This window comes from Gymnoscopelus braueri (assembly GCF_963280865.1).
Source record: "Gymnoscopelus braueri genome assembly, chromosome: 12".
Classification (NCBI taxonomy): Eukaryota; Metazoa; Chordata; class Actinopteri; order Myctophiformes; family Myctophidae; genus Gymnoscopelus; species Gymnoscopelus braueri.
This window is the reverse complement of record NC_137614.1, coordinates 53,381,478-53,394,559: the sequence shown is the minus strand read 5'-3', so window position 1 is coordinate 53,394,559 and position 13,082 is coordinate 53,381,478. Positions and strand designations below refer to the sequence as shown.

General features: G+C 42.8%; 1 protein-coding gene across 2 annotated transcripts in view; it reads right to left on the bottom strand.

Annotated features, from left to right (window-relative positions):
• The window catches only part of hmga1a (high mobility group AT-hook 1a), a 28,272-nt gene extending 15,482 nt beyond the window's left edge, over positions 1 to 12,790 (bottom strand). The window contains exons 1-3 of one of the 2 annotated variants that reach the window (XM_080444114.1): positions 12,678 to 12,790; positions 9,768 to 9,873; positions 1,764 to 1,841 (exon numbers count right to left, since the gene is read on the bottom strand). In XM_080444114.1, coding sequence (XP_080300240.1) covers positions 1,764 to 1,841; positions 9,768 to 9,854 — 165 coding nt within the window. In that variant the 5' untranslated portion in view covers positions 9,855 to 9,873; positions 12,678 to 12,790. Of the gene's footprint in view, positions 1 to 1,763; positions 1,842 to 9,767; positions 9,874 to 12,385; positions 12,528 to 12,677 lie in introns of those variants that run through there. The other variant, XM_080444115.1, reaches the window with a different exon arrangement.
• Positions 12,791 to 13,082: the final 292 nt, after the last annotated feature.

Here is a 13,082-nt window from a genome sequence, read left to right as displayed (position 1 = left end):
AAAAGACTGACACACTGGTATCGGAGCTCAGCATCCAACTAGAAAAAGTGCTCCTCGGAACACAGGTCTCCACCAGGTCACGTAGGTTATTGTGCTCCTGGTGGCGCTATAATAGGCCAAAAAATCATGAATGCCGGAGATTAGCTGTACACAAAATGACAGAATGACACACACACACACACACACACACACAGGGTAAAACATACTCTCTCGCCATGCCTTTCGGCCTGGCGGAGACAAAGATTGTATGGGTACATCTCTACTAGAGGTAACAGGGTTGATGTGGTTCAGTGGGGGTACATCTCTACTAGAGGTAACAGGGTTGATGTGGTTCAGTGGGGTACATCTCTACTAGAGGTAACAGGGTTGATGTGGTTAAGTGGGGTACATCTCTACTAGAGGTAACAGGGTTGATGTGGTTCAGTGGGGTACATCTCTACTAGAGGTAACAGGGTTGATGTGGTTCAGTGGGGTACATCTCTACTAGAGGTAACAGGGTTGATGTGGTTCAGTGGGGTACATCTCTACTAGAGGTAACAGGGTTGATGTGGTTCAGTGGGGTACATCTCTACTAGAGGTAACAGGGTTGATGTGGTTAAGTGGGGTACATCTCTACTAGAGGTAACAGGGTTGATGTGGTTCAGTGGGGTACATCTCTACTAGAGGTAACAGGGTTGATGTGGTTCAGTGGGGTACATCTCTACTAGAGGTAACAGGGTTGATGTGGTTAAGTGGGGGTACATCTCTACTAGAGGTAACAGGGTTGATGTGGTTCAGTGGGGTACATCTCTACTACAGGTAACAGGGTTGATGTGGTTCAGTGGGGTACATCTCTACTAGAGGTAACAGGGTTGATGTGGTTCAGTGGGGTACATCTCTACTAGAGGTAACAGGGTTGATGTGGTTCAGTGGGGGTACATCTCTACTAGAGGTAACAGGGTTGATGTGGTTCAGTGGGGTACATCTCTACTACAGGTAACAGGGTTGATGTGGTTCAGTGGGGTACATCTCTACTAGAGGTAACAGGGTTGATGTGGTTAAGTGGGGGGTACATCTCTACTAGAGGTAACAGGGTTGATGTGGTTCAGTGGGGTACATCTCTACTAGAGGTAACAGGGTTGATGTGGTTCAGTGGGGGTACATCTCTACTGGAGGTAACAGGGTTGATGTGGTTCAGTGGGGTACATCTCTACTAGAGGTAACAGGGTTGATGTGGTTCAGTGGGGGGTACATCTCTACTAGAGGTAACAGGGTTGATGTGGTTCAGTGGGGGTACATCTCTACTGGAGGTAACAGGGTTGATGTGGTTCAGTGGGGTACATCTCTACTAGAGGTAACAGGGTTGATGTGGTTCAGTGGGGGGTACATCTCTACTAGAGGTAACAGGGTTGATGTGGTTCAGTGGGGGGTACATCTCTACTAGAGGTAACAGGGTTGATGTGGTTCAGTGGGGGTACATCTCTACTAGAGGTAACAGGGTTGATGTGGTTCAGTGGGGGGTACATCTCTACTAGAGGTAACAGGGTTGATGTGGTTCAGTGGGGGGTACATCTCTACTAGAGGTAACAGGGTTGATGTGGTTCAGTGGGGGGTACATCTCTACTAGAGGTAACAGGGTTGATGTGGTTCAGTGGGGGGTACATCTCTACTAGAGGTAACAGGGTTGATGTGGTTCAGTGGGGGGTACATCTCTACTAGAGGTAACAGGGTTGATGTGGTTCAGTGGGGGTAAGGAAAGGCATGAGAGTAAAAAGCAGACGTACTTTGGCCTTCGCTGGTGAGCGCCCCTTGTTTCTGCTGCCCTTCGGCCGCCCTCTGGGCCTCTTGGGAGACGGGGCACCCTGGAGAACACAGGAGAGAGAGAGAAAACAGTCAACAAAATAAAACTAGAGCTATAGATTTAACCCATTGAGACCTGGAACGCATCTGTGTCACTTTTTGATTTGAGCTAGAAAGCATTATTTTACACTTTGGCTATTCAAAAATAGCAGATCTACAAGCTCGTAGCGCTACGAGCTTGTAGATCTGCCTTTTTTTTTTTTACGTGAAAATGTGTGAAAATCGTTGAATATATATTGTTTTAAAGTAAACATTTTTTACTCAAATCTTTGGTTCTGGGGGGTCCCTGGGGGTCCCTGGAACGCGGGGTCCGCGGTGAAATACATATAATCTTGACATGAAAAAGTCTGAGAACCACTGATGTAGCAACAGGTGTGTTTTCAAAAAACTGTTTTAGAGACATTTGTAGAATATATATTCATAGATTTGGGGTCTGCAGCCAAACTGTTCCATGTCGGGGTCCTTGAGAACAGAAGGTTCAGAGCCTTATCCTTACATACATGAACCCTGTAGCATCAGCGGGCGAGATGACAAATTTAGGTGTAACATGTCTCTGTGTAACACCGCCCTGACACGTGCATTTTCTGCAAAAACAAGCAGTCTTAACTTACTGAGTAACCTCAGTAAAACTATGCCTAACCTTATAAAAAGGGGGGGGGCGAGTGTGTTTTGGGGCGAGCGTTCCGGGTACCGTGGTAGACGCACTCAAATCCTCAATGGTAGCTCATCCACTTGGAACTTCGATTAATGGAAAGGGTTTCCATTAATCGAATATTCTTGAAGCAATTTTTTTTATATTAAATTGTATATTAACCTCATTGCGAAAAAAAAGAATCCGACAGATGTTTTAAATAATAATCTGATTAAGCCCTACTTTATACTTGGCTGCAGTACAACAGTGTCTTGCACAAATAGCTCCGAAGAGTTAAACATCAAGGTCGTTTACGGTGTACAAGCTGTGACAAGATGTAACCACATTAACGAGCACTAATTAGCCAATTGACCTGATGAGCTGTTAACGAGATAAACCGTAGAATCACAGAGTGTACGAATGGAACCTAATGGACACATTTGTACACTCGTTACGAATTATACATTAACCCAGTTTGACTGGGAAATAATCTGTCATTTTTATATTTCTTTGGCTATTATCAAAATGTTTGCCTCGTTCTTATATTATTTGGTATATCATTAGATTATTTGGCCAAAGTTTGACCAGTTTTTATAGCGTAGTTTATTGAATACTTTTGATGCAGTTATGGTCCGATTTATTTTTAGGTATTAAAAAGGTCGTAGAAGTCCTTAATTGTCACCGTCGCTTCTTTGTCATCTGAGGACCCCCGCACATTCATATGGGGACCCCCCTGGGGATCCCGAATCACAGGTTGAGAACTTCAGTATTTTTTATTTGAAGTTTTATATTGTAATAATGAGAAAAACAATTCAGTGTGTTTTAACACATTGACCGCCAGAGGTTAATCTCATAATGTACTCACCAGTGCCAACGTTTTATTGTTGTTTTTTGTTTTTTTCACGTCGCCATAGACATCGTTAAAATCCTTAAGATTGAGCTGTGCACTGTTTGTAAACATCGCGGACATCTCCCTGTGTCTACCAGTCCAAACCACGTGTCAAACGGGGCATCCATTGTTGAGTTAGAACGGTTTATGTTAAACAGTGATCAGCGAGGAGAAAAACTACAATCGAAGAAAATGGCGTTTCAGTGTAGACTTTAGAATGGGAGCCGGCGTGATCGTCAAAACCGGATCCCAAATAATTCTGTTTCCGGTGGTGTTACAATGAAATGTGCCGTACCGGAAAATTGAAGAAAAAAAAAGATTTTTCGAAAAAAAGGAAAAAGCACCACAGCCCGTAGGCTACGGGATCGGCGGTTAAGCGTTGGATTTAACGGCCCGTAGAACTACGGGCCCGGCGGTCAATGTGTTAATGGCACGTGTCTTTTTAAACATCTGTGAAAGATGAGTACAGACACACTGCATTCTGATAGATTTTTTTCAGGACAGTTGCAGTGAATCACATCCATTAATGGGATGTGATTCACTGCTTTCTTTCTAAACCGTCCTGAAAAAGCATCCATCAGAAAACTACAGAAGAGATGGATATTAATTTGCATTGGAAGGAGCAGGTGTCACTCTGCCACCTATTTTTTTTTTTTTTTTGACGACGTGTATTAACGTGCTCATATCCAACGCTCCGTTCTGTTGATGAATTGAATACACAGGACCACAATGGTCCCCCTGGACTCTTTTTTTTAACCTAAATGTTTACATTTCTGACTAATAAAAGTATTCAATACATAGAATCTTGGGGGTCCTTGACATGAAAAAGAAGTTTGAGAATCACTGATTATAGCAACGTATGTTTTTTTCAAAAAGCTGTTAGGATTTATTAGACATTTGTGGAATCCTCCAAGAAGCAAAGATTTAAGTTACAAATGTTGGCTTTAAAAATATATATATATTATTCAAAGGTTTGAAAAAAGGGTCACGATTTTTCAAAAATAGCAGATCTACAAGCTGCCGCGCTATGAGCTTGTATATCTGCTATTTTTGAATAGCCAGAGGAATCTAAAAATAGAAAGGCACACAGATGCGTTCACGGTCTAAAAGGGTTCCTACGGCAGCAGGGAGTCAGGGACATGATGATGAACTTATGACTCAGTGGCTGCATGTGGTCTTGCAGATCATCATGGCAGAGCTGCCTCTGGTTGCATCCAGATCATAGTAACATAGCGGCGGCGGCAAAAAGAAACCGACCACGCAATTCAATCCCGAAGAGTTAACCCATTAAAGACGGGACGGGGGAAAGTGGCATTTTTTTGGGGGGATTTCTTTGGGCTGTTCAAAAATAGCAGATCTACAAGCTCGTAGCACGAGCTTGTAGATCTGCTATTTGTTTTTGTTTTTATCGTGAAAATTGGTGCATGAACATATATTTTTTTTTTACATAACATTTTTAACTCAAATCTTTGCTTCTGGGGGGATCCTACTAAATGATTTTAGTAGAAAAAAGGATTTCGAGAATGTACTCAAAGATTTGCACCCAATTTTCACGATAAAAAAAAAAACTTAAGAAAAAAGCAGATCTACAAGCTCGTAGCGCGGCACATGGTAGTCGCGCTACGAGCTTGTAGATCTGCTATTTTTTTTAAATATATATCCCACAGACATCTTAAAATGACAGAGATGCGTTCCCGTTCTTAAGGGGTTAACAAGCCTGTCTGACAGCTAGCAGGGTGAATCACCCCGACGCTACGCTATCCATTCAGAGTAGAGAGTAGTACTACTAGTTGGATGAGTTCAGGTTACACACACTTCACTTATGAAGCTCACGGCTGCTGCTGCCTCATGACTCATACAGGACCCACCGGGGTCAGAGGTCAAACTATGATGGCGTTCAGGAGGGTCATAGCAGATCTACAAGCTCAGCTATGAGCTTGTAGATCTGCCTCTTTTTTTTTATCGTGAAACTTGGGCGCAGATTCTTTGAGGACATTTCTTCAAACAACATTTTTAACTCAAATCTTTGCTTCTGGTGGGGGGGGGGGGGGGGGGCACAAGCTCACTTGTAGATCTGCTATTTTCAAATAAAATCTTGCGGGGAAATTATAATAAGCAGTTCTGGCAATCCAGCCTCCTCCTGCGTCTCAGGTGTGATCTGACTCGTCACACGCCTAGAGAACAACCTGCTGCTGCTTCCTGGTTCTGACTCGTCACACACGCCTAGAGAACAACCCTCTGCTGCTTCCTGGTTCTGACTCGTCACACACGCCTAGAGAACAACCCTCTGCTGCTTCCTGGTTCTGACTCGTCACACACGCCTAGAGAACAACCCTCTGCTGCTTCCTGGTTCTGACTCGTCACACGCCTAGAGAACAACCCGCTGCTGCTTCCTGGTTCTGACTCGTCACACACGCCTAGAGAACAACCCTCTGCTGCTTCCTGGTTCTGACTCGTCACTCACGCCTAGAGAACAACCCGCTGCTGCTTCCTGGTTCTGACTCGTCACACGCCTAGAGAACAACCCTCTGCTGCTTCCTGGTTCTGACTCGTCACACACGCCTAGAGAACAACCCTCTGCTGCTTCCTGGTTCTGACTCGTCACTCACGCCTAGAGAACAACCCTCTGCTGCTTCCTGGTTCTGACTCGTCACTCACGCCTAGAGAACAACCCGCTGCTGCTTCCTGGTTCTGACTCGTCACACGCCTAGAGAACAACCCTCTGCTGCTTCCTGGTTCTGACTCGTCACACGCCTAGAGAACAACCCGCTGCTGCTTCCTGGTTCTGACTCGTCACACGCCTAGAGAACAACCCTCTGCTGCTTCCTGGTTCTGACTCGTCACACGCCTAGAGAACAACCCTCTGCTGCTTCCTGGTTCTGACTCGTCACACGCCTAGAGAACAACCCTCTGCTGCTTCCTGGTTCTGACTCGTCACACACACCTAGAGAACAACCCGCTGCTGCTTCCTGGTTCTGACTCGTCACACACCTAGAGAACAACCCTCTGCTGCTTCCTGGTTCTGACTCGTCACACACACCTAGAGAACAACCCGCTGCTGCTTCCTGGTTCTGACTCGTCACACACGCCTAGAGAACAACCCTCTGCTGCTTCCTGGTTCTGAATGGTCACACACACCTAGAGAACAACCCTCTGCTGCTTCCTGGTTCTGACTCGTCACACACGCCTAGAGAACAACCCTCTGCTGCTTCCTGGTTCTGACTCGTCACACACACCTAGAGAACAACCCGCTGCTGCTTCCTGGTTCTGACTCGTCACACACGCCTAGAGAACAACCCTCTGCTGCTTCCTGGTTCTGACTCGTCACACACACCTAGAGAACAACCCTCTGCTGCTTCCTGGTTCTGACTCGTCACACACGCCTAGAGAACAACCCTCTGCTGCTTCCTGGTTCTGACTCGTCACACACACCTAGAGAACAACCCGCTGCTGCTTCCTGGTTCTGACTCGTCACACACGCCTAGAGAACAACCCGCTGCTGCTTCCTGGTTCTGACTCGTCACACGCCTAGAGCGTTGCAGCTGAGGGTGTTAAGTAGTTGCAACGCCTAGGCAAAAATAGCAGATCTACAAGCTCATAGCGCGGCAGTTCAATGTAGTTTCAACGTACAGATTATTTTTAACAGTATATCATTTAGCCCAGTGGTTTAACCTTTTTCATGCCAAGGACCCCCATCTGAAAATGTCAGGGACCCCCCGGAGCAAAGATTTGTGTTCAAAATGATCGCTCAAAAAATATATATATATATATAAATATATATTCAAAGATATATTAGCTCGGTGCCGTGCTATGAGCTTGTAGATCTGCTATTTTTGAACAGTCAAAGCTAAGTGGTTAAAATGATTGTGACGCTAGCTAATTTTGCTGGGGAACCCCTGGTCTTCAAATTGTAAAAAAAAACAGGAAGTTGACATTTTTATTAAAATAAAAACAGTACCGAGTTTTGTGATGTTCTATATTGTCTGAATCAACTTTATTTGCGTTCCTTTACGTGCTAAAAGAGTGACTTTGAGATCTGTTTCACCGTACAATGTAAGTCAATGAGGAGCATATTTTGAATGATCAATTTCTAATCAATGGAGCAATTATTTTTTGATTTCTTGTCCAGCTTTGGAGTTAAACCACGGAAAGGTAACTACACAACCCTAACCTCTACCACAGTGGTCTAGCCCTTTAACCCTGGTTACTTTGTTGCATGTTTTGTTGTGTTGGCACAAACAAAGACACAACAAAAGGCACTTAGTCTGAACTTTGCACCTAAACTCATAACATGTTAGTATCTGGTGCACGAGCTGAAGGCATGATGATTTAGATCTTAACCCTTTAAGACCCATTCTACAAAATGCCTTATAGAATCAGTAGTTCTAAGACGAGCCCCAAAATGATATGCATTTGGCCGCGGACCCCCATCTGAAAATGTTTTGTGCCATGGGACCCCCATCTGAAAATGTTTTGTGCCATGGGACCCCCAGAAGAGAAGATTTGTGTTAACAAAATGTAAATCATATAATATAAAAAAAACGTATTTCAAAAATGTTCAAAAACAGCGGATTTACAAGCTCAAGTTTGTATATCTGGTATTTTTGAGAACCTCTGTTCTAAATCCTAAAGAGTTTCCCCGAAAAACTTCTAAAATGACACTTTCCGGCTTTCCCGGTTTTAATGGGTTAAAGGGATAGTTCACCCACAAAATGTCTTTTTTTCTATCGGTTAGTCACCCCATGGACACTTTAATTCATGGATATTTTTTTAGTTTTTGTCTCATTCTTCCTAAGACAAAAACTCGGTAGGCAGCGGTTCCGGTAGGAGACACAAAGGAGACTCTCCTACCGGAACCGCTGCCGGTCATCAATTAATTGTCTTAGGAATGAGACAAAAACTAAAAAAATATCCATGAATTCAAGTCTCCATGGGGTGACTGACCGATAGGGGGGGGAAAAAAGTGATTTTGGGGGTGAACTGTCCCTTTAAAAGTGGCTGTTTTCATGCAAAACACTTGAATATGTATTTTTGTATTCTTACTTTTTATTTGAATGTTGAGTCTGTCTATATTTATGTATTTACTTATATTGACCCTATAAACTATTTAATATAGGTATGGTTTTGCCCACTCATTCCGTAATGAAATCTTGTCTTGGTTTAATGAACTTACCAATCATTCAACAGAGTGCCACGCAATGAGCTTGTAGATCTGCTGTTTTTTAACAATAGTGAAAATGGGTGCAAATCTTTGAATACACACTTTTATTAGCGAACATTTGTAACTCAAATCTTTGCTTCTGGGGGGATTCTACAAATGTCTTCTAAATCCTAACAGCTTTAGAAGAAGAAAAAAAAGACGCATGTTTGTATATCAGTGGTTCTCAAACTTTTTCATGTCAAGGACCTCCAAAATAATATGTATTTGGCCACGGACCCCCATCGCAAAATATGTTGTTCAGGGACCCCCACCATGAAGCAAAGATTTGAGTTACAAATGTTGGCTTTTAAAAAAAAACATATTCAAAGATTTGCACAAATGTACACAAATTTAAAAAAATAACAGATCTACAAGCTCGTAGCGCGGCACTCAGCGCCGCGCTACGAGCTTGTAGATCTGTTATTTTTTAATAGCCAAAAATGACAGATGCGTTCCCAGTCTTAAAGGGTAAGACCACTGTGGTAGAGGTGTGGGTTGTGTATTTACCTTGCCATGATGGAACCCCAAAGGTGGGCAAGAAATACAAAATAATTGCTCCATTGATTAGAAATTGATAATTCAAAATATGCTCCTCATTGACTTACATTGTACGTTAAAACAGCTCTCAAAGTCACTCTTTTAGCACATAAATGAACACAAACAAAGTTGATTCAGGCAATATAGAGCATCACCAAACCCACTGTACTGTTTTTAATAAGTAGAAAACCTGGACTGGATCCGCGGATCCAGATCCAGATCTTCAAATAGTAAAATCAACAGGAAGTTGACATTTTTATTAAAAAAAACAAACAGTACTGGGTTTGGTGATGCCCTATATGCTCTATATTCTCGGAATCAGCTTTGTTTGGGTTCATTTATGTGCTAAAAGAGTGACTTTGAGAGCTGTTTTACCGTACAATGTAAGTCAATGAGGAGCATATTTTGAATTATCAATTTCTAATCAATGGAGCAATTATTTTGTATTTCTTGTCCACCTTTGGGGTTACATCATGGCAAGGTATATACACAACCCAAACCTCTACCAAAGTGGTCTTGCCCTTTAATGAATTAAAACACATAAACTATGGACATAAATACTACATCTACCGGCATTTAAAGCACATTAAAGAAGAGGGTATTAATACATGATATGTTTAAAGCACATTAAACATAAGACATTAATTGGACCAATAAATGATGACACTTACTACATCAGTCTTTTCCTGGGGGGGGTGCTTGCGGGGTCTCCCGCGGCCCCTCTTCTCCTCCCCCTCTGCAGCCTCCTTTCCACTCATGTTCTCTCTGCGTCTAGATCTGACAAAACACACAATAATGTAATTGACCTTATCCCACATTAACATCACAGCATGGGGGGGGGGGGGCAACACAAGGGGGACCACACACACACACACACACACACACACACACACTACACAAAATAAGACCCTCCTCCTCAGTAGGTAGCTGGGTTCACCTCGGTATATAGTCCTCGACATAGTTCCACTACCATTGATGCCTCATCCGCTAGACTGGGGGTCCCCAAATTATTGGTTGTGGGGGGGGGGGGGGGGGTGCGCAACAATAGTTCTCACTGAACAGTAAACAAACCATCATACAGTATATAAGTCTACATACCAGGGTATCTGTACTTTTATAAAGTGACAATTTAATGACTTTTAAGACCTTTTTAATAATCCAAACATTGTGAAAATAGCCGATCTACAAGCTTGTAAAAAGGACTGGATCAGGCCCAAGAGGACACAATACTATAGTGATGCATGTTGTGTGGATCTATCTATCTATATACACAGTGGTTCTCAACCTTTTCAGGCTATGACCCCACCAAAATAATCATATATGTGAACTGGGGACCCCCCAGTATAATCATATTTGAACTGAGGACCCCCCAGTATAATCATATTTGAACTGGGGACCCCCAGTATAATCATATTTGAACTGGGGACCCCCCCAGTATAATCATATTTTAACTGGGGACCCCCAGTATAATCATATTTGAACTGGGGACCCCCCCAGTATAATCATATTTTAACTGGGGACCCCCAGTATAATCATATGTGAACTGGGGACCCCCCAGTATAATCATATGTGAACTGGGGACCCCCCAGTATAATCATATTTGAACTGGGGACCCCCCACCCCGACAAGCGCTTGGAATTGTAGGAGTTGAGGCGTTACATTTAGTATGATCCTGTTCCACAGATAAATATTGTGAAAATAGCAGATCTACAAGCTCACAACAAGCTTGTGGATCTGCTTTTTCCACAATGTTTGTGTCTTTCTTATATTATGTGACAATGTGTCCAGAGTGTTGGACCGGGTTGTTACAGTATATATATTATAGTTATAGTTGGTTGATTACTGTTGATGCAGAGATGGTATTTATTTCTCTCTCCAGGTATTAGAAGGTCTTTTAGATAAACTGGTTCTAGTTTAAAGGACTGGATCACGTCCAAGAGGACCTCAATGGGCTTGTTGCACACACACACACACACACACACACACACACACACACACACACACACACACAGTGTGTTAGCTTAGTAGTGATCGAAGTGGTTCAACTGACTGTAATGCTACATTAAAATGTTTTTTTTCTGGGGACCCCCCAGGAACCCCTCCCCCCCATCAAGGACCCCGGACCCCACTTTGGAGAACCACAGTCTGCACAGTTTAGCATTAAGAGTTAGCATGCTATAGTGTATTGTATTGGTTTAGCATTAGCACGTTAGCATCGTACTATTGTATTGCACTACTTAGTTTAGCATTAGCATGTTAGCACGCTGTAGTGTTGCATTGTACTGCTGGGTTAGCATTAGCATGTTAGCATGCTATAGTATTGCATTGCATTGTACTGCTGGTTTAGCATTAGCATGTTAGCATGCTATAGCTAGGCCCTGCGCGCCACACTTTATTATCTCCAGCTCTATAGGTCTCCGTACGACCGGACAACACATCATAATTCATATAAACAAAAGCTCATGTTGTTTCATTAATAAGATGCAAAAATATACATTTAAATCACACAAAACACACAATATATAGATTATAAAAATAACAAATGTATATATATATATATATATATATCACTGTGGCCCAGTAGAACGATGAAATGTAAGCTTTAAGATCTGATAAAAAACTGGAATACATTTTAAATCGACGTTGCAGACCGTGGTTGCACACACACACACACACACACACACATGGCCCGCACACACACACACACACACACACACACACATGCATGGCCCACACACACACACACACACACACACACTGCATGCATTGCAGGGTTACATTAAAACACGTTACAATGACTCTGCTGTGTGAAAAAAAAAAAAGGAGCAGATCTACAAGCTCACAAGGCTAGGCGGACGCGACGCCTGGTGAGCTTGTAGATCTGCTCCTCCTCCTCCTCTCTCCGCCATGGAGGAGGAAGACATAGATGTAATAATAATAAAACACAAACAACCTTTAAATCTCCCTTTAAAAAAACACCGAATGCACGATATGACGATATGACGATAAACCGTCGAGTTTAAAGCGACGTTAAACCGCGTTACCACGACGACGTGTTTATTAGAGCTTTAAAACCCTGCAAAACCTTTTAAAAACACCGACATGTTATATATATAATATATATATATATAATGCATTATATATTATACATTATAAAGCGCCTTTCATCAGGATTTCCCCCTTTTTTCTGTTAAAAAGGGGGAAATCTTGTTAAAAAGCAACAAACCGTTCAGTCACTTTATTTATTTATTCACATTTTGACGGATTTTTTAATGTTTAAAAATCTTACCTTTTTTTTTTAATTTCCCCCCAAAAAGATGTTAAAAAACACGTAGCTTCGACGGACGGAGGAATAATATAAAGACATAAATCTATATAATAATGTCTGAATCCTCTCCGGTTCTGCCCGGTTTGAAAAGTCTACAGCTCGAGCTCCCTCTGTACTACACACAGTGTGTGCATGTAACAAACACACACACACACAACCCGCCCCTTTAAACAACATACACCTTTTAAACAGACACACACATTTACCTTAAAAAATAAATAACGATAATAAAATCATGTTATTTTGTCTTTACCTTCTCAGAATGAATGAACGTCGTGTAAAAAAAACACAACACGTGTTTCTTTCTATTCTTTTCTTGATGCGGAATAAAGAATAAAGGAGAGAATAAAGGAGAGGAAAAAGGGCGCCAGGTTGAGGCTGGAGGAGGTTGTTTTAATGTGCCGGAAGCCCCGCCCCCTCTGGTGGAGAGGGGAGGGGTGAAGCCCCGCCCCCCACCCCCTCCTGGTGGAGAGGCCTGGGGTGAAGCCCCGCCCCCCTCCTGGTGGACAGGGCAGAGCCGTATATTAGAGAGTTATGACACTAGCTTTGACTCCCATCGAGAAAAATGGAATGCGGAAGTGCTCTGTCCGTCTCACTGAGATAGTTCCAATGTTTGGAACTATAGCCCATAGCGGCCCGCTTTGCGGCGAGATCACAG